Genomic DNA, 22,389 nt, shown 5'->3' with positions numbered 1-22,389 from the left:
CAGCAACAGAACTTCGAGAGGAAGAAGGTCTCTTTCGACTCGATTCCTATGTCATATGCCGAACTGTACCCATCTTTAGTCCTCAAGAATTTGATTCAACCGAGGAATCCACTGCAGATACCAGAACCACTTCCTTGGTGGTATAAACCTGAACTTCGTTGTGCTTTTCACCAGGGTGCACCTGGGCACGATATTGAGAACTGTTATCCACTGAAGTATGAGGTGCAAAAGCTTATGAAGAGTGGCATGGTGTCTTTTGAAGACCGCGCGCCTAATGTGAAAGCTAATCCTTTGCCCGCTCATGGGAATTCTTCAGTGAACATGGTGGACGATTGTCCAGGTGAATTCAAATATTTTGATGTCCGGTTTATCCGAAGGTCTTTGGTGCAGATGCACAAAGATATCTATTTGGTGAGTGATTTTGAATATGATCACGATGGTTGTGATGTTTGTAGTGTGAACCCAAGGGGGTGTGCTGTTGTGAAAAAGGACATCCAGCGTCTGATGGATGAAGGCATGATCCAGATTGTTCAATATTGTCATATAGATGACGATGTTTATGTCATTGTTCCTGTTTTCAAGCAACCAGAGCGGTTGGTGATTTAGTATATAGCAGCAGTAGCCAAAACATCGACAATAGATCAGTTTCACCATTGGTAATACGGTTGGTGGGCCTAGCCCCGTATGCATCTGATAAAGCTATACCGTATCAATACAATGCTACGATGGTAGAGAATGGTCAAGAGGTTTCGTTGCCGAAGACCAGTTCAGTGGTGAGCATTGCAGATGTTACGAAGGTGACCTATAGTGGTTGAGTTTTTGGACCGGTTGTCCCTGAGAATAAGGAAGAATTGATTGTTGGTAAGAAGGCGGAGGTGCCTAGTGTAGATCTTGTTGGTTGTTCAAGAGATAAGTCTGGTGAATCCAGCAATGTGAAAGTCAGTAGTGAAGATGATGAGGTATTCCGACTGATCAAAAGGAGTGAATTCAATGTGGTTGAGCAGTTGCTCCAGACTCCCTCAAAGATTTCCGTGTTGTCTCTGCTTTTGAATTCTGAAGCGCACAAAGAAGCACTCCAGAGAGTTCTCGAACAGGCATATGTGGAGCAAGATGTTACTGTGGCTCAATTTGATCATATTGTAGCTTACATCACTTCATGCAATAATTTGAGCTTTTGCGACAAAGAACACCCTGAGGAGGGAAGAAATCACAATCTGGCTTTGCATATTTCGATGAATTGCAAGGAAGATGCTTTGTCAAACGTGCTAGTTGACACTGGGTCGTCACTCAATGTGCTTCCAAAATCAACATTGTCAAAGTTATCTTATCAAGGAGCTCCCATGAGGTACAATGGGGTAATTGTCAAAGCTTTCGATGGCTTGCGCAAGACTGTCATTGGAGAATTGGACCTTCTAGTCAAGATAGGTTCGAGTGATTTTCAGATTACTTTTCAGGTAATGGATATTCACTCGGCCTACATCTGTTTGTTGGGAAGGCCATGGATTCATGAGGCAAGGGTTGTTACTTCCACTCTGCATCAGAAGCTCAAATTTGTCAAGAATGGCAAGTTGGTGATTGTGGGAGGTGAGAAGGCGCTGTTGGTTAGCCATCTGTCATCTTTCTCATATGTGGAAGCTGAGGATGAGGTTGGGAATCTGTTCCAAGCCTTATCTATTGATGCTGAGAAGAGAGTTGGGGCACCTATGTCCTCTCTAAAAGATGCACAGAAGATCGTGGAAGAAGGTCCTATTGATCAGTGGGGGCGTGTGGTAGAGGTCGCCGACAACAAAGGAAGAACTGGTTTGGGGTTCCAGAAGGGCTCGTCAACCGTTAGATCAGAAGAGATGCAACTCAGTTTCCGTAGCGGAGGGTTCATTCATGGGAATGAACAACACTTAGCTGCTGTGCTAGAGGACAATGAAGAGGAAAACTGCACCAACTTTTTCGACGCATGGACAGACATGCAACAATTGGACTGTCGTTGATATTCCTTTTATTTTGTATCAATCTAAGTAATTGCTTTTTATATTTTAAGATCCTTCTCCTATGCCTAAGGGAGAAGTGAACATTGTTGGGCGTTTTAATTTGATCATCAATAAAATTAATTCTATTCATCCACATCTTTGATGTTTATTTTTACTTTTTGCTTATTTCTGAAAATGGTAATCACAAAAAACATAAATAAACAATATAATTGTCCATCTGCATAATATTTGGTCACAAAATCATTTCTCTAAAATCAAAATATCAAATCATTATGCAAGTTGGTTCCTAACCCCATTGAATACAATGATCCTTCTCCTTCTCCAAATTTTGAATTCCCTGTGTTCGAAGTAGAGGAGGAAAGTGATGTAGAAGTGAGTGAGGAATTGTCTCGTCTTCTTGAGCAAGATGAGAAGATTATTCAGCCATTTGAAGAGCAGATTGAGCTAGTCAACTTGGGTTCTGAAGATGATGTGAAGGAAGTCAAGATTGGGTCTCGACTGTGTCCAGATGCTAAGAAGGGGTTGATTGATCTTCTTCGAGAGTATTCATACGTGTTTGCTTGGTCCTATCAAGACATGCCTGGGTTGGATTCTGAGAGTGTGGAGCATAGGTTGCCGTTGAAGCCAGAATGCCCGCCAGTCAAGCAGAAGTTGAGAAGAACGCATCCTGATATGGTAGTGAAGATCAAAAAGGAAGCTCAGAAGCAGATTGATGCCAGTTTCTTTGTAACTGTTGAGTACCCATAATGGATGGCCAACATTGTGCCTGTGCCAAAGAAGGATGGAAAAGTCCGCATGTGTGTTGACTATAGAGATTTGAATAAAGTCAGTCCGAAAGATGATTTCCCTCTGCCACACATTGATATGTTGGTAGATAATACTGCTAAATTCAAAGTCTTTTCGTTTATGGATGGATTTTCTGGATATAATCAGATTAAGATGGCACCCAAGGATATGGAGAAGACCACATTCATTACACCCTGGGGAACATTCTGTTATAGAGTGATGCCTTTCGGTCTAAAGAATGCTGGTGCAACTTACCAGAGAGCAATGACTACTCTTTTTCATGATATGATGCATAAAGAGATAGAAGTTTATGTCGATGACATGATTGCTAAATCAATTGATGAAGAGGAACATTTTGAGCATTTGTTGAAGCTATTCCATCGTTTGAGGAAGTATAAACTCCGCTTGAATCCCAATAAGTGTACTTTTGGTGTTCGTTCTGGTAAGTTGTTGGGCTTTATTGTCAGCGAGAAGGGTATTGAGGTTGATCCTGCCAAGGTCAAAGCAATACAAGAGATGCCTGCGCCCAAAACTGAGAAGCAAGTCAGAGGTTTTCTCGGCCACTTGAATTATATTTCCAGATTCATTTCCCACATGACTGCCACATGTACGCCTATATTCATGCTTCTTCGGAAAGATCAGTCTTGTGATTGGACCGAGGACTGGCAGAAAGCATTTGATAGTATCAAGGAATATTTTCTTGAACCTCCGATTTTGTCTCCACCTGTTGAAGGAAGACCATTGATCATGTATTTGACTGTGCTAGAAGATAGTATGGGTTGTGTTCTTGGTCAGCAAGATGAGTCTGGGAAGAGAGAATTTGCAATTTATTACCTCAGTAAGAAGTTCACCGACAGTGAGACTCGAATTTCAATGCTTGAAAAAACTTGTTGCGCATTGGCTTGGGCTGCTAAGCGTCTGCGTCAGTATATGTTGAATCATACTACTTGGTTGATATCCAAAATGGATCCAATCAAGTATATATTTGAGAAGCCTGCTTTAACTGGGAGGATTTCCCGTTGGCAGATGTTGTTATCAGAGTATGATATCAATACCGATCTCAGAGAGCGATCAAAGGTAGTATCTTGGCTGACCATTTGGCTCACCAACAAATTGAGGATTACCAGTCAGTACAATATGATTTTCCTGATGAAGAGATTTTGTACTTGAAAATGAAGGATTGTGACGAACCATTGCTAGATGAAGGGCCAGAGCCTGGTTCCCGTTGGGGCATGGTATTTGATGGAGCTGTTAATCAATATGGAAATGGCATTGGGGCAGTGATCATTACTCCTCAAGGAACGCATCTACCATTTACAGCTAGATTGACTTTCAAGTGTACAAACAACATGGCAGAATATGAAGCTTGCATTATGGGGCTTGAGGAGGCCATGAATCTCAGAATCAAATATTTGGATGTCTTCGGTGATTCGGCTTTGGTTGTGAATTAGATCAAAGGAGAATGGGAGACAAATCAACCCGGTTTGATACCATATAGATATTATGCAAGGAGGATTTCAACTTTCTTTACAAAGGTTGAGTTTCATCATATCCCTCGAGATGAAAACCGGATGGCAGATACTCTTGCAACGTTGGCATCAATGATTGTAGTGAAGTTTTGGAATGAAGTTCCCAATCTATCTGTGATGCGTCTTGATAGGCCAGCTCATGTGTTTGTTGTTTAAGAGATCAAAGACGAGAAGCCGTGGTATTACGACATCAAGTGTTTCCTCCAAAGTCAGATTTACCCGCCTGGGGCATCTTTGAAAGAAAAGAAGACTTTGAGAAGATTAGCCAGTAATTTCTACTTGAATGGTGATGTACTGTACAAGAGAAATTTTGACATGGTTTTGCTCAGATGTGTGGATAGACACGAAGCAGACTTGTTGATGACCGGAGTGCATGAAGGTTCCTTTGGTACTCATTCCAATGGACATGCAATGGCAAAGAAGATGTTGCGAGCAGGTTACTATTGGCTGACAATGGAGTCTGACTGTTGCAAGTTTGTGAAGAAATGCCACAAGTGTCAAATCTATGATGACAAGATTCATGTTCCTCCGAAACTATTGAATGTTATCTCTTCCCCATGGCCCTTCTCCATGTGGGGAATTGATATGATTGGGATGATTGAGCCCAAAGCTTCGAATGGACATCGTTTCATTTTAGTGGCCATTGATTACTTCACAAAATGGGTTGAAGCGGCATCATATGCGAATGTAACCAAGCAAGTTGTTGCAAGGTTTATTAAGAATCAGATTATATGACGTTATGGTGTGCCAAGTAAGATCACTACTGATAATGGATCGAACTTGAATAATAATATGGTGGAAGCTCTTTGCAAATACTTCAAGATTGAGACATAATTGGTGACCATTTTTAATGTCTTTGAGAGAGCTACAACTTTGATGAAGACACTTTTCTCATTTGAAGCTCCCATAAAAAGTTAAGCAAGGTGGAATATTGAGACATATGGCTTGACACTTAGAAAATTTTTGATATGTCAAATTTTTCCAAACTTCCACCTCAAACATCTCCAAGTTCCAAGCTCCAAATAAAAAAGTGTTCAACATCAAACTTGTTCCTCTTGATCTCACCTTTCCAAAGAGCTTAAATTCATGCATTTTGGATGAGAAATGCATAGGCTGCGCATGTCTTAAACATGATGGTATCATTTGGCATGGATCAATCTTCAAATGACAATGCTCAATTGCCTTGCAATCCAATCCATCTCCAAAGCATCTGAACTTCATTTTGGACTTTCAAACAATCATTTCATGGGCCTATGTGCACCCATGCACCATGCTTGCATCATTTTGCCAAATTTGGAAAGTTGAAAGAGTGTCCAAATATCATTTGAATTCTCTATAAATTGAAGCCCTTATGCTCAGAATTAACACATATATTGCGCCAGCTTTGAATCCCTATTGCAAACCCTTCACATTAAGAGGATAAACCCGAAAAATTCAGTTAAATTTGAGATTGAATCTCCACTGTTTTGGAATTCAATTCTCCAGGAGTCCATTGATTCTAAGCCTTTTCATTCCTCTTCTACAAGCAATTGAAGTGAAGCAAAGGACGATTCAGATCAAGATCTAGCAAGCTCAGACCTCAATTGAAGGTAATTTGCAAAAAATTTGAACTCTTCGATTCTCCTTGTTTCTTGCTCAATTCTATTTATTATTGTGTTGGCTGAAGTCCTACCAATGTAGGCAAGGTGTGTGAGTTGCTTTGAGGCTAAATCGAAGCAACTCAGATCATGAACCTCATTTTTCAATTCGACATATCTCTCAATATAGTTGGAATTGGAAGAAATGGAGGTGATATTCGTGCTCAGTGATGTTTTCTCTTTAAAATCATGTCCCTGTTTTAAACTTTGGTGATGGTTCATGTTGACAAGTCCGGCGAAGCTCGCCGGAGAAGACAACCGGAGCTCTGGCTCCGGTGATGATGTGTCTTTGGTCTGGACCGTGTGATCTAACTCTCATGTTCTAATCTCAGCCATTCCTTTTGATTACTCATGTTACAGCGCACTTGACTAAGGTGTTCTTGGAACGCGCGTTGTGGATCATCAGACCTACCACCTCAATTAATGAGGGAGATCTGATGGTCCACGTATTTTAGCATTTTCTGAATTTCCATTTAATTCCATTTTCTTCAATAATTCATAATAAATTTAATATTGATCCAAAAAATATGGGACTTTCACCAAAAATTTCCAAATATTTTTCTCTTTCATATTCTGAATTAAAATTATTTTTTGGATCATTATTAACATTTTTCATGAATTAATTGATTTTTCATTTGTTTTTAATTGTTTAAAAATATTTTTAAGTGTCCAAAAATTATGACATTTTTTATCCAAGGTACTTTGACCTTGTTTGACCTATGATAAATCACATGACCATTTATTTAGTGTTTTGATGTGATTTTAGGATTTGGACAAAATATATTTAAATTTAATGCATTATTTTAATATTTTTAATTGAATAAATGCCATTTTAATTATGTTGACCATTTGTATTGACTTAATTGAGTTTCTCATCTGTTGTTGGGCCTTGGTCAAGGTTGATTTGACTTTGTCAAGTTAATATTATTGGATTTAGGGGATTGATGGAATGTACATTCCATCTCCCAAAATGAATGAATAATATTAATTTGGTAAAAGTCTTCCTTTGACCAATTTGTGATCTCATTCATCCCTTTCCATCTTCATCTAATTCCCCTTCTTCATCCATTCATTTTAAATTGGCCAATGACATCTCAAAGTCCTAATGCTAGTTGATTGAAAGATTAACATGAGTATGCTGAGATTAGGCCACACCTTTTGCATATTTTTGTGTGTCGTATGTTTAATGATCATAGTTCTTAATACTATGTCTCCAGCATGCATTAACACCAAAAGTCTATTGTCCGACCTCAAATAGTTGTGACTTCTACATAAGTCCAATTACGATTGCTTAACATAGCGCTAAATTTGTGACACAAAAGGCATAAGCATTCTAGTTAGTGAGATTGTAAGTATCCCATCTTCCATGGTTTTGTGTGGAAACTTGGCCTTCTTTCCTTCCTTTGGAAGATGTTTTGGTTCAAGGATCCATGCTTGTGGCAATTGGGTTGAGTGTTCTCCAAAGAATGTCTTGAAATCAAAAGCAAAACAAAACTAACTATTAACTTACTAACCATTAACTTTTACTTTCAAGCTTTTACTTTTAATGCAATTTACTTTTATTGTTCTATTATCATTTGTCATTGTACATATCATTCTAATTGTTTATGTTTATGCAATTTTCACTTTGTCCACTTGGACGATATTGTGTGATATATTTTGTTGCTTTGTTTGTTTGATTGGTCGTTGACCATTAATGCACATAATAATAACAAAAAACCCTAAAAGACTTTGAGTGGACTGTTGGTTTGATCTTGCCCCAATTGGACATAGAAATTAGGCAATACTCCTTTGCTAATGGACTTGGCCAATGCCAATTTGTTGAAGAACCAAGACTTGCAATTTGAATTCATCTGATACATCATTCAAGATCTCTCTAGATTCATCTGCAACATTGATCATTGATAAGTTGTTATGTTGAACCTGTGACTTGTCGAATTCATCTGTTACAAGGGCTACTTTGAAGAAGATCATGAAGTGGATAAGCTTGGATGAGGCCATCTTTATTTGATGCCTTTTCTCTTCAAGATTGATATAATTATGCATTTGTGTGTTGCTTGATTCTAAAAGTCCAAGGGAATTCTGGGTTTCTATTGACATACTTGTCTATTGGATTGCTCCCATTTGGTCAGATCTTTTCAACTTTAAACTTTTAAATTTTTGTACATAGGGTAGTCTCTTCATCTTCTCCCCATTTCTTTAATTTCAAAATCCCTCCCTCCATTTTCAAAACCTTCTTTATGTGAATTACTTTTCTTCTAAACTTTGACCACTTTTACAAAAGATAGAAACTTTGGCCTTATGTCATTGCATTTTCAAACTTATTTTCTTAAATCAAACTTGTGAATAAACTTAACTATACTTGACTTAAACTTAAAAAAAACAAAAAAAGAACTAACTCATTCAAATCATTTTAGGCCTTTGTGCCTTTCAAACTTAAATTTTGTTAAAACCAACATACTCACTTTGAAATTTCTAGCACGAACTACGAGGTTTTGATCCCTCATTTTTATGTTGGTACGTAGGCACAAGACCGAAGGTCTTGTCAAACACAAAAATATAATTAATGAATTCTCTTCTCATCCCACCATTCTATTTGTTTGTAAACATCACTTTGTACAAAATACATATGCACACAAAAAGGGCTCCCTAGGAGTACCTATGACACTTTGGGAGCTAACACCTTCCCTCTGTGTAACCAACCCCCTTACCTGTGATCTCTGACTTTTATTAGTTTTTATTTGAAAACTTCTTACTATTTGGGTTTTGTTTGTACTTTTTCCCTTTTCCCTTGGAAACAATAAAAGCGCGGTGGCGACTCTTGTTAATTGATCTCTAGCTTGTCAATAGCTTAATGATCATGAATTTCCCGCTACAGGTCTCTATCTGACTATACTCGATGGGACACCATGTAACTTCATGACTACCCTAATATAAATCTCAACCAACTTCTATAATGGGAAACTGATATTAATCGGAATGAAATGGGCCGATTTTGTCAATCTATCAACAATCACCTATATTGTATCAAACCCTCTTGGAATATTTGGTAATATGGTCACGAATTCCATTAAAATACTATCCCATTTCCACTCTAGAATATCCAATGGCTGCATCAAACCCAAAGGTTTCTGGTGATCTACCTTTGACTTATGGCAAGTCAAGCATGCTTACACAAACTGCGCCACATATCGTTTCATTCCTGGCCACCAAAACATTTTCTTAAGGCCCTGATACATTTTAGTAGCTCCAGGATGAATACTCAGACTGCTTCTATGACTTTCCTCTAAAATTAACTTCTTCATATCAGAATTGTCAGACACATATACTCTACCTTGAAACCTCAACACTCCATGCTCATCCACTTTAAAGTCACTCTTCGTTTAGGTTCACTGAAGACAATAAATATACCAACTTCACATCTAGCTTCTGATTCTCCCTAATTTCTTTAAGTAATTCATTATTCACCTTCAACATATCCAATATCACACTTCTTGGTGTCAATTCACAAACCATACTCAAATCTCTAAATTGCTCAATGAGATCCAACTCTCTAATCATCAACACCGACATATGTAGAAACTTTCGACTCAAAGCATCAACCACAATATTAGCTTTACCTGAATTATAATTTAGGCCAAAATCATAGTCCTTAAGAAATTCAAACCATCCACTCTTCTTGATATCCAACTCCTTTTGGTCAAACGAATACTTTAAACTCTTATGGTCTCTAAAGACTTCAAATCTTGAACCATAAAGATAGTGCCTCCAAATTTTCAACACAAATACCACTGCTGCCAACTCTAGATCACGAGTAGGATAATTCCTCTCATGTACCTTCAATTGTCGTGAAGTATAAGCCACGACTTTACCATATTGAATCAACACACCACCCAAACCCATTTTAGAAGTTTCAAAGTATGCTACAAACGGTTCATGAGGATCTGGAAAAATTAAAATTGGAGTTGTAGTCAACTTCTTCTTTAACTCTATGAAGCTCTCTTCACAATGAATATCCCACACATAGGCCTGACCCTTTTGAGTCAAATGAGTTAACGGAAGGGCTAATTTTGAGAACCCTTCAATAAACCTATGATAACAACCTGCCAACCTCAGGAAACTTCTGATCTCTATAATCGATTTAGGAGCCTCCCATTGTAGCATCGCATCTACTTTGGATGGATCCATTGCAATGCCATTACCAGAAATAACATGCCCAAGGAAACTCACCTCTTGCAACCAGAACTCACACTTTGATAACTTCTCAAACAACTTATTCTCTTTTAACACCTGTAATACAATCCTCAAATACTCGACATGTTCTTCATTCGTTTTAAATAAATCAGAATATCATCGATAAAGACTATGACAAACTGATCAAGATAAGGATGAAAAATGTGATTCATATACTCCATAAACACATCAGGTGCATTCGACACTCTGAAAGGCACTACTGAATATTCGTAATGACCGTATCGAGTTCTAAATGTCGTCTCATAAATATCTTCATCCTTAACTCGGATCTAATGGTAACCTGACCATAAATCAATTTTTCTAAACACACAAGCTCTTACCAGCTGATCCATAAAATCATCGATTCTCGGAAGTGGATACATGTTCTTAATCATCACTTTATTCAACTATCGATAATCAACATATAGTTGCATACTACCATCCTTTTTCTTTACCAACAACACTGGAGCTCTCCATAGTGACACACTTGGTCTAATAAATTTCTTTTCAAGTAAGTCTCCCAACTGATACTCCAGTTCTCCCAACTCTGATTCTGACATTCTGTATGGTGCCATATAAACAGGGCTAGTACTAGGAACAAGATCAATAGCAAACTCCATATCTCTCTTTGGCGGTAAATTTGAAATATCATCTGGAAACACCTCTAGAATTTCACATACCATTGATAACCCTTTAACTATTGTTTGACTCTCAACAGAAAATGAAGCAAACATTACAAACACTTTAGCTTCATATTTCAACAACTCTTCCAATTGACCAGCATATATGAAACTAGTTTCTTCTTTATTGTCAGGAGCAAGAAATCGTACTGACTTGTTGTAGAAATTGATATGAACATGGCTGAATTCCAACCAGATCATCCCCATAATGACATCAAGATCACTTAGTGGCATACAAGTTAAGTCCACACCAAAGTATCTACCATATATTGACAGAGGACAACTTAAGCAGATTAAAGAAGTATTCACTGACCCATTTATTGGAGTATCAATAACTAGTCCACTACTCAAAGTAGACACTACAAGACCCAATATTTTCACATAGTCAGCATAAATAAACAAGTGCATTTAACCAATGTCAATAATGGTAATCAAAGGAATATTGTGAATGTAACATGTAAGCCTCGAATCAACCTGTCGGGACTGGTAGTCTGAGATCCCGCTAGTGCAAGTAATTTCCCTCCAAACTGAGCTTTCTTTGGCTTTTGACAGTTGGTACTGATGTGACCAGGTTCCCCATAGTTGTAAAAAGTTGGAACATTAGTCTAGAAATCATCAATTAGGTGTCATGGCTTCTCACACTTAAAGCACTTCTTTTCATCACTCTTGCATTCATTGGCGCGATGTCCTACACCATCACACTTGTAGCATTTGATAGGAGAAGGATTCCTTCCCCCACTTGTCTTCTTACCCTCTGAAACCTTCGGTTTCCCTTTGTCAGTCGGAGCACTATACGATTTTCCATGATTCAAATGCTTTCCCCTCTTCTCACTTAGACTTTTAAATGAGCAGACCGAGCCATATTGTCCTCATCATAAATCCTGCATTTGTTCACCAGTTCCAGAAATTGGTGAGTCTGTTGATAACTAATGCCCTGCTTGATCTCAGAACGCAACCCACTCTCGAACTTAGTTTATTTAGAAGCCTATGCAGCTGCACCATTATAATGTGGACATAATTTCACAAGTTCCTCGAACTTGGTAGCATACTCAACAATAGTAGAATCCCATTGTTTCATCTCCAGAAACTCGATCTCTTTCTACCCAACCACATCTTATAGAAATTACCTCTCCATAAATTCTCCCTTGAATACATCCCAAGTGATTCCATCGCATGCAGCCTTCAGTCTCTAACGCGTATTATCCCACCAATCATCAGTTTCCTCTGCCAGCATATGCGTATCAAATTGCACCTTATGTGCTTCAGTACACGAGATAACCCTGAAAATATTTTCTATTTCCTACAGCCAAGTCTGCGCTGCATCCGAATCATACCTGCCTTTAAAGGTAGATGGATTATTCCTCTAGAACTTTCCCAAGTTGTGGAACTCATCATTCCCTCATGTAGCAGGGTATTCGTTACCATTAGAGATATTGACTAAATCTAAGGTAAACCATACAAGTCGAGTCGCCGCCGCACTTCTATTTATCCAAAGGAATGGTTAGAAAGCGAACAAAAACCTAAAAGTTTTATCAAATCAAAAACTAGTAAAAATGTCAGAGATCGGGGTAAGGGGGTTGGTTATGCAATGGGAAGGTTTTAAGCACCCAAAACATCCTAGGTACTCCTAGGGAGCCCTTTTCACACTTGTTGTAAGGTGGGTATTTTGTGAAAAATTATTTGTGCAAACATGATTGAAGAGATGAGAAAAGAATATACAAGTTTATTTACATTTTGTGTTTGGATGGATAAACCCATTGCCTACGTATCATCTTAAAAAAGATTAGGATCAAAACCTCGTAGTTCGGGGTAAAAATATCAAAATGAGTTGGTGAACTGATTGGTCCAAAAGCCTTAAGGTCTTTTGTTATCCAAGGGAGAAAACTCAACCTAAAACCACAAATCCACCATGTGAGGATAACTTCAACATGCTAGTGAGGGGTTAACCCTATAATAAGCATGGAAGACTCATTGTCCATCACTAAGGATATAGGTGAGTATTACATCTACCTCAAGGATAACTCAAACCTAATAGCTAAAGGTTATGAAAAATTTGATTAAGGAAGTGGCCATTGAAACCACAAAAGACATTTGAATGGGTTATATTTACCAATGAAAGATATTTACAAAAACATGGTCAATGTTGATCTTAAGATTCAATTCCAAATAAGTGTTATGAAAAGAAAGTTTGAAAATCAAAAGCATAAGGCTTAGGTTTCTAATGTTTGAAAAGAAGTGTTAAATGTTTGCACAAAAGTTTTGGCTTGGGTTAGAGTGGAGGGAAGATGAAGAATGGCTAAATCCTAAACATACAAGAGGTGAGGGATAAGAGAACGAGACCACAAATGGAGTTCCTCTCTTGAGATCTTATTGATGATCCAAGTATCTCCCATCCTTTGGAATAGGCAAGCAAAATAATAGTAAGCTCAAGCAGCAGTCAAACAAGTCTCTTAAGAGATCCTCAATGCATCTTGTATCTTTCACTTGGGATGAACATGGCAATGGTTCTTCAATTTGAACTCTCATAGGATTCCCTAGCACAAGAGCACACACATAAAAAGTTTTATGAAAACAAATCAAGAATGGACAAGAGTGAGTTTAGAGGTTCGGTCCTTCTAATCCATCTTCACATTAAGATCCTTTTACTCCAATTTGCATAGGGAAGGTCCTAGAAACTAAGTCCATTTGTCCATTTCTTTGCATTTTGGTCCACAACAATCAAAACAAAAGCACAAGCACAATAATATATACACAATTATGTGCTCAAGTGAGCAAAAGGCAAATTGCATTAACATAAACATGTGCTCAAATGAGCAAAGGAAAAAGAAAATGAATAATATGTACAAGAATAGTAAATTGCATAAAAGTAAAGAGCAAAAGTAAATGTCAATAGTTAATGGTTAGTGTTAGTAGTTAGTGTGCCATAAGGCAAATTTAGCGCTATGTTAAGCAATCGTAATTGGACTTATGTAGAAGTCACAACTATCTGAGGCCGGTCAATAATAATGTAGGCAACAACACAAGTTAGAAGTCTTGATTAGTGAACCAAGTTCCAACAACTTGCCATGCCAAAGAGAAAAATGAGAAATGATCTTGTATTGGTTTAAGTCCTTTGCATGATTTAGGAAGCAATCTATCCTTAATGCAAAGCCATTCACTTGATCAATTGATCAAGATGAATTAGATTTGAATCAAGGAAGATTAAACCTCACTAATCAATGCTAACTTATCAACCTTTAACTCATTGATCCAAAAGAAAAGAAGAAGAAGAAGATGGATAATGGAAATGGAAAGAATAAAGTGCATTAAAATAAAATGGAATATACCAATCAACAAGTGTTGACCAATGACATTGAGGATCATGGTCAAACTATCAAAAACAGAAGTGGGATGAAGATTGGAAGTCAAGAAATGAACAAAATATTTTTGGCATTTTTAATATTTGAAATTAAACTTGAATTAAAATATTAAAGAAAGGTCAAACTTCAAATTCACTTCAAATCAACTTTAAAAAAGTCCAAATGAATTATCCCAAGTTCAACATGGTCAAACAAAGTTTGACAAAAAATTTCAGCATTTTTAAAAGTCAGAAACTATTTTTAATCAATTAAAAATGAATAAAAATAACCTAATTGAACTAAAATCTCAAATAAATCTCAAATCAATTAAGAAATTGATGAGAATATTTTTCATAGATCCATCATCATTCAAATAGGTTGAGAAAATATTTTTGTATTTTTTGAATATCAAAAACTATTTAAAATGAATTAAAAATAACCAGAAAAGAGAAAATTCACCAAAAATATCAAATGATAAAATAAAAAATATTAAAAATCAATTTTAAAAGCTAGAATTAAAAAGAGAAATAATACAATTGGTCCCATATTTTTTGGAATTAAAATGAAAGAGTTATGAATTTTTGAAGTTAAATGAAATAATAGAAATAAAATGGAAATTATAAAAATCAGAAAAAACCACAGCGCTTGGATGGAACCTCATTAATTGACGTGTCCAATCTGATGGTCATGAAGCGCGCGCATACCAAAGGCTCAAGTCAAACGCGTCACACAATGCATTTAAAAAAGTCATAACAAACAAAGGCCATGTTTCAATCTGGGAAATAGATCAAACGGTCCACATGCAATCTGGCAATGAGACGGTGGCCAGTGCCACCGTCTTCTCCGATGGACTCCGGCGAAGCTCAAAAAATGCAGAGATTCAAATGTTCATTAAAATGGACGATCCAGGCACCGTTTGAAATGTGAAGTGATGTACATCACTCCTATACCACTCACTTCCACTCTAGATTCCTATCAAGAGAGAAATCAGAGATGGAAGCTTGATGGTGTTCATCATGAACTTGCTCGATTTCAAAAATTAAGCATACAACAATGATGCCTCTATAGAGAGGACTCTAGACAACACAATATCAAAGCCAATAGATCAAAGAACAAAGAGATTCGAAGCAAAAACCAGTTGATCCACACCTTTGGATTATGAAGATTTGAGTCCCTTTCCTTGGTTCCTTTTGCAAAACAGAACTTCAATGGATCAAATGATGAAGGTTTAGGAACTTTAGATCTGGAAATTCAACCAAATGCAATTGAATTTCAGATCTGAATTTTTGAAGAAATGTGAACTTAGTTCCTTTGGTATGGTTGGGGATTCACTCTTGCAGCATTTCAGGCGCCCTTAGGTTGGTTAATTATGAAGCATAGCACATGTATTTATAGTTGGAAATGGCTGAGTGCATGACTTTACTCGTGTGCATGGCAAATGGATTTCTCCTTGCATGGGCTTGTGTGATCATGTGGAAGGCCCAATGAAGATTGGAATGACCTGCTGAGCTCATATGAATTGCAAATGGTCGTGTACAAGAAGTATAAATAGCTCATGCATGGCAATTTGAATTGAATTTCACAAAATGCACTTAATCTTCATGCCTTCGAAAATGGTGCTTCCAAACTCCAAATGCTACCTCATGAATAATGGTTAGAGATCTTATTGCATAAGGAACAAATGATATGTTGATCAAAATTTCAATTGGGGCTTGGAAATTAGTGAATTTTGAGTTTAAAGTATAGGGTGCAAAACATGCAAAAGTGAAGTTTCCAAATTTTGCCAATGTTCAAGCCCTTCTGTCTCAATGATGTAAGCTCCAAATGATAAAACCTTCAACATTAAAGTTGTATATCTTTTCAAGGCAATAAATTTGGACTTAAATTTTGCATAATTTGGATTTTTAATGAAGAAGTTATGGGCACTTGAAGTTGGATTTTTTTCCATTTCAATGCATTTGGCCCAAAGTGACCTATAATGTTTTGCATTATCACATGTATTTCTTTTGATATTTTGAAATTTTGTTCAACATAACTTTTGAAGTAGACACCATAAGCTTTACAATTTATTTGGTTCCACCTCAAAATCATAAAAAATGAATGAGTTATGTTCTTGGGAAGTTGACCTAAAATTTGGGTTTTAGTCAAAATGACCTATAATGTCTTGGAATGGATGATGATCTTCCAAGCTTCAAATTCAATTTTGACGAACATGAAAGTTGTTCATATTGTTCTTAAGAACATTTTTTCTCTTGGGATCATCTCTATTTGACCAACACAAAAAAAAGTTAGGTCTCAGTGCCTTTCAAAATAGTCAGATGAATTGACTGATCAACTTCTCAAGTCCACAACTCATGTATTGATGAATTGATGATTGAGGATACTCAAATAAGTTCAAATATTCATGGAATAATGAATTAAAGAACTTCCCTTTGTTGTATTTAACCATGGGTTGAGGTTGCTTCATGAGCAAGGCATTGTTGATGATCAGATGAATTAGGGTTTCCTTGGGGAACAAACCTCAACCCTGTAAGACCCCAATTTTGGCCCTAAGATCCCTCATGGCCCATATCATATCATATCATGGCCTCAAGGATCATTGCATGCCTTTGTCCCCTCCTAGTGGGTAGATTGCCTTGTGGGTTTGATTTCTTGATCACCAAGCATACTTTGCATTTGTATATTCTTGCTCTTCATATGTTTATTAATCAAAAAGTACAAAAATATTGTCAGTCTAACCTTTTGCTTGCAGTTGAAGCAATCATCAGCAATTAGGTCAAAGATGGTCAACAGTCAGTCAAAGCAGTGGATGGTGGCCATTCTTGCAGAATTTGGGCACCATGATCAATAATCAAGAGTTCACACAACTTGGGACATCATTTGAAGTCAAGTTCTCAAGGAATTAGGGTTTGGAATTCATCAGAAGTGCTTCAATCATCCAAAACCCTAGAAAAGTCAAACTTGGTCAACTGTGGATTTAATCAGGATTTTGATGGATAGAATTGATTTGAAGGAGCTCATTCATGCTTGTACAAGCCTCATCTATCATGTAAAACCTCATCATGGGAGAATTTGAAGTAAAATAGAAAATTTCCCAAAATAGAAAGTGGACCTGTAATTTCAACTGCCAAAAATGGAAACTTCTTGATCTTAAACTTACATCATGATACAAGCTTCAAATGAATTTTTGCCCAACATGAAAGTTGAAGATCTTGTTCTCCCATTTTCAAAAAGTCCAAGAACTCTCAAATCCCATGTGTGGTTGTCAAGATATGATCAAATCATTTTCACCAATTTTTGAACTTCAAAGAGCCATATCTCTCAAACCATAAGGCCAAATTTGGTGGGTTTCTTCCTACAAACCACATTTTTCATCCTCTTTCCAAAAATATAAATTTCATGCACCAAAACCCTACCATTCAAAATGGCATTTTTGGACCTTTTTCATTTAAAATAAAAGTTTGACCAAACTTTGACTTTTTGATTCTTTGACTTTTTCTTAATTTGGCCAATTGGGAAATGTTGTAAATCATATTTGTGACTTGCTCAAAGCCCTAAACCATCATCATACCACCATTACACCTCATTTTGACCAAAGTTGCACAAGTTGTTATTTTTTGCAAATGGTGTGAAAAGAGCAAAACAAAGGACAGCCTTTCATGTACAACCAAAACAGCAAAAGCAAGGTCTGTATACAGCTGGTTTTAGGCCCATTCGACCACAAGCTTTACACCCTCCATTTCACTTGTGCACATAATTAGCAATTGGCATTTTGATTCATAAAATTAAACTTGGATTAGCATGTGATAATGTGAGCTTAAACAGATGAATATAAGTGCATTTTTCTGCCATTGGCCAACCCTAGTAGCAGCTGAAACTACACAGAAAATCTCATTCTCTCCTCTCTTGCAATCTTGCATTTTTGCTCGATTTGGAAAATCACCAAAAAACCACAAAGAACCCTTGGTTCCTCCATGTTCTAGACAACATTTAGAGGTCCTTTCATTCATCAAAACCCTACTGGAACTCCATCCTCGAGCTCTGCTTTCCTCAACCCCTTCCAATGGCAGATTGAGATTTGGACCTACTCAAGCTTTGTTGAGCTAAGAGGCTTCAAGCATCATCATCATAAACCTGGACCTGCACCTGTTCGAGCTTATAGCCACCAAAATACCACTGTTCCATCAACTTGCTTCAAAAACAAGTAAGTTTTCAACTACCTCCATTCTCCAATCTATGCCATGTGTTAAATAGGTTTTGGTTTGCTGGTTGCTTTAAACTTTGTCTCATGTAAAATAGTTGAGTATATCGTTAGAAATCTGGAAATGAAAGATGATGCTCATATGATGTTTTGCTCGATTCCTGATACACAGCATGTTTTGTTGAAAATTGATGTTGGATTCTCATTCACCTTGCCATGCTGAGCATTTTTATGTATATGTTTTCAATTTCTGGAAATTTTCTTGAAGATTCGAATTGTTGATGATGAAGATTATACTGCAGTTCATGAAACCTAACATATTTTTTCCAGAAATCCTGTACATACGCATGTGTGTTGGCCACTAGTGTTGCTTATGATTGCATGATGTATCTCATTACTGTGATGATTGTATGATGCTTGGTCGAATCTTGGTTGGGGATCACATAAAATGCCCTGCTGTTATGCTTGAACCATGAACATTGCCCAGAAAAACCATATGTTTTGTGTTACATACTGTTGTCTGTTTGTTATGTGAACATTCCCATGCCATGCTTTTGAATGATGTTTGGTTCGAATTTTGATTGCTGAATATGATGTTGTTGCTGCATATGCCCTGCTGTTTGAAAACTTTAAACTTGCTCATAAAATCCACATGTTGGTGTTTGTTATGTTTGGTCATAGATGCTGGATTGTTGTATGATCGTTGTTACATGTTGCTGCTCACTTGTTGTTGTTTTTGATCGAATGCTGAATGCCATAGCCATGAACTTGTCGGTTAAACCCTAGGGTTTTTAGAAACCCAGAACCTTGCTGCTATTGGCCAAGTTTACTGTTCCATTGGCAACAGCCAATGGGAACATTTCCCGTGTCCCTTCAAAACGGGGCGTTTTGATTAATGAAAGGGATATTTGCAAAATGCCATCGGTTGACCTTAGTTTGACCCCTTTGTTCATGTTGTTTGCTCATGTTGCCTCAAATTTCATCCAACTTCACAAATTAATTTCTCTTTCACATTTCATCCAAAAATTATGAAATCTTTTGCATGATGATCACAAATGTGTCTAGTTTTTTATTGTGAATTTTAATTGATTTTCCATTGGCTGGATTTTTAATGATAATTATTTTCCCAACATGTATGCCAAAATGACACATTGTGCCATTTCAATTGTGAAATACTCATGTCATATCCTTTGAGCCTGAAATTTTTTGTGGTGAAACTAGACACATTGACCTTCATTTCCATATAAAGTTTGTGCATTTATCATTTGTGGATTGAGAGCTTTGATTTTTTGAAGTTATGTGTTACATTTGGTGCTACATGAATGATATGCATTTTCCCAATTTTTGTTCACATGCTTCCTTACATCCAAATGATCCCAAATTTTGCATGAATCATCTATCACATGTCTAGTTTGTGTATGAATTTTCTTGGAATTAATGATGCTGTTTTCCATTTATTTGAGAATTTTCTTCCATGCTTAGTCATTTGTTGACTTTTTTGTGCAACATGTTGCCAAATCTTTTGTGAAATTCTCAAATCTTATTGTATGACCATGAAATTTCATATGTGATAAATAGACACCTTGAGCTTTGCATTGGTGTTAATCTCATTCATTTCTCTTCTGTTTTCAATTTGATATGAATTTTTGAAGTTGACCCATGCTTGTTGACTTTCATTGTGCATGCTTGAATTTGGTTTGACTTCATGATTTTAATTGACTGCCTTCCTCTCATCCAAATGCAATGAAATTTGACATGCTTGCCATGCTAGATGTTAGGATTGAGTGTGAATTTTTTCATGATTTTTGAAAATGTTTGGGTTGACTTGTGAATGAAGTCTTGCTGTTGACCTATTTGTGCTCCTTCTTGCCATGCTTTGCATCCTTTTGCATATGAAATGACATTGATGCATGATATAATTATGAATCCAATTGAGAATGCTTCTTGAATGTTTAGACTTGGTTTGGGTTGACTTTTCCTTGCTGCCTTGACTTTTTCTTTCATCTTTGACCCTAGGCTAGTCCTAGTGGTCTTCTAAGCTTATGTTGAGTTCATCTGTTTCAGGTTAAGCACCAATGCCTTGAGGATCATTCAAATGTGTTTTAGTTTGATTGTTTAATGTGCTAACCTCTGTTTTGTAGGTGACTCATATGCTTGAGTCTTTGTGCCTTGCACAATTGGTCCCTCTGTGGTTGACTATTGGTTCATTTCCTTTTGATTTTGACTGTTGAGCTGTTTACTAATTGGTTTGACTTTTGCAGGTACTTTAGTTGCTTAAGTTCTTTGAACTTGCTTGCTTTGCTATTTAGCATTTGCTTTGAGGTATAAACCTTTCTTCTTCATGTAGTCTGGAGACCCGGTCTGTTATTTGACCGGGCAAACTGTCTGAAGTCCTCCTTAAGAGGCAATACCTGTGTTTGTTTATATTTGTCCTAAGCAGGAAAAGTCCTTCAAGTAAGGCAATTGGTGGAAGGTAGGGATAAGCAATCTATCCCCCACTATTCAGTGTGTCCTCTCATTGCTCCCATTACATGGTTGAAGCATTGAGATAAAAACCCAAGATCTAATCGAGTCAATAATGTGGAGAGAGTCCCTACTTTCTGAACTCCCCCACTTTCTATTATTTGATGCTCTCTCTGATCTGAGATAGAAGCAATGAGGCACACCCCTCATCTCCTTTTCATCTGCTTCACCTTAGCCTCTCAATGGCAAGGTTAAGAGCGACCTTTACCCATTACAGTGGACTTTCATAGTCAAACCCTCTTGTGTGAGCCCCCTTGTTTTGGCTATAGAGTGTGCTGTTTTGATATTCATTGATTGACTGATTGCTTCATATGCACTTGCTTGCTTGTATGTTATGCATTTATCATCATCAATTGCCATTAATGCATGATCATCTCATTTGTCTTTGTGATGCTATCATTGTTGTTTACCCATTGAGGACAATTGTAAGTCCATTTCTTTGGCCATTGCTCCTGTGATATGGAAGGATAGAGTGTAAGACCTCATTGGTCACTCATATCTTCTGTTTTATCTGTTTGTATGTGAGGATACAGTTATAAGTCCCTGTAAGTTGGCATCTGTTGTCCTGTGATCATAATTGGTTCTATCTGTTGTATGTGAGGTTGCAGTTATAAGTCCCTGTAAGTTGGCATCTGTTTTCCTGTGATCATAGTTTGTTTTATCTGTTTGTATGAGAGGTTGCAATTATAAGTCCCTGTAAGTTGGCATTTGCATTCCAGTGATCATATTGTTGCTTTTGTTCTTGTATGTGAGGATCCATTGTAAGTCCCTGTAATGTGGCATTGGTATTCCTAGGACCATACTGTGGAGTTAACCTAAGTCCAGACAGATTGGCAGTTAGCTTCCGTTTCTCATCTTTGTTTTCTTTTGAGGAGATTAGTGTAAGTCCATTGAGTGGCCTCTGATATCCATTTCTGTTTTAGGAGACTGGTGTAAATCCATCTATTGGTATCCGGTATCCGCTTTTATTTCTTTGCCTGTGGAGATTAGTGTAAGTCCATTGAGTGGCATTTGATATCCCTTTTTATTTTAGGAGATCGGTATAAGCCCAGTAATTGGCATCCGGTATCCGCTTTTCTTTTGCTTTGTTTTGTTTATTATTATCCATTGCTATTCCAAAGGACACACTTGAATCATCTCCCATATGATTTCAAGAAGTGAACCTTCTAAGAAGTTTTACTATCCATTTCATCCATTCATCCCCATTAGGTCCTAAACCTTTTCACACTCTTAATTTTCAAACTTGACATAAGTGTTGTGCAAACATTTTCATGTTTTCAAACTAAAAACCTGGACTCAAGTCCTTGACTTTTTTTCAAACTCCATTTCATAATACTTATTTGAATTAATCTTAATCATACTTTGACTTCTATTTTCATAATCATAATCAGCAACTCCACTCATTCACTTGTTTTGGCTTTGTCCATTGTTAATGTTTTCATACATGAGCTATAGGTTTGATTTATCTTAGTGGTTG

General features: G+C 37.0%; 1 protein-coding gene across 1 annotated transcript; it reads right to left on the bottom strand.

Annotated features, from left to right (window-relative positions):
• Positions 1-10,577: 10,577 nt before the first annotated feature.
• LOC127079737 (uncharacterized) lies at positions 10,578-11,258 on the bottom strand. Its single transcript, XM_051020111.1, has one exon. It carries the CDS (start codon positions 11,256-11,258, stop codon positions 10,578-10,580), a length of 681 nt encoding a protein of 226 aa, XP_050876068.1.
• Positions 11,259-22,389: the final 11,131 nt, after the last annotated feature.

The sequence above is a fragment of the Lathyrus oleraceus genome, chromosome 5 (genome assembly GCF_024323335.1).
Source record: "Lathyrus oleraceus cultivar Zhongwan6 chromosome 5, CAAS_Psat_ZW6_1.0, whole genome shotgun sequence".
NCBI lineage: Eukaryota > Viridiplantae > Streptophyta > Magnoliopsida > Fabales > Fabaceae > Lathyrus > Lathyrus oleraceus.
This window is presented reverse-complemented; position numbering and strand designations above follow the sequence as displayed.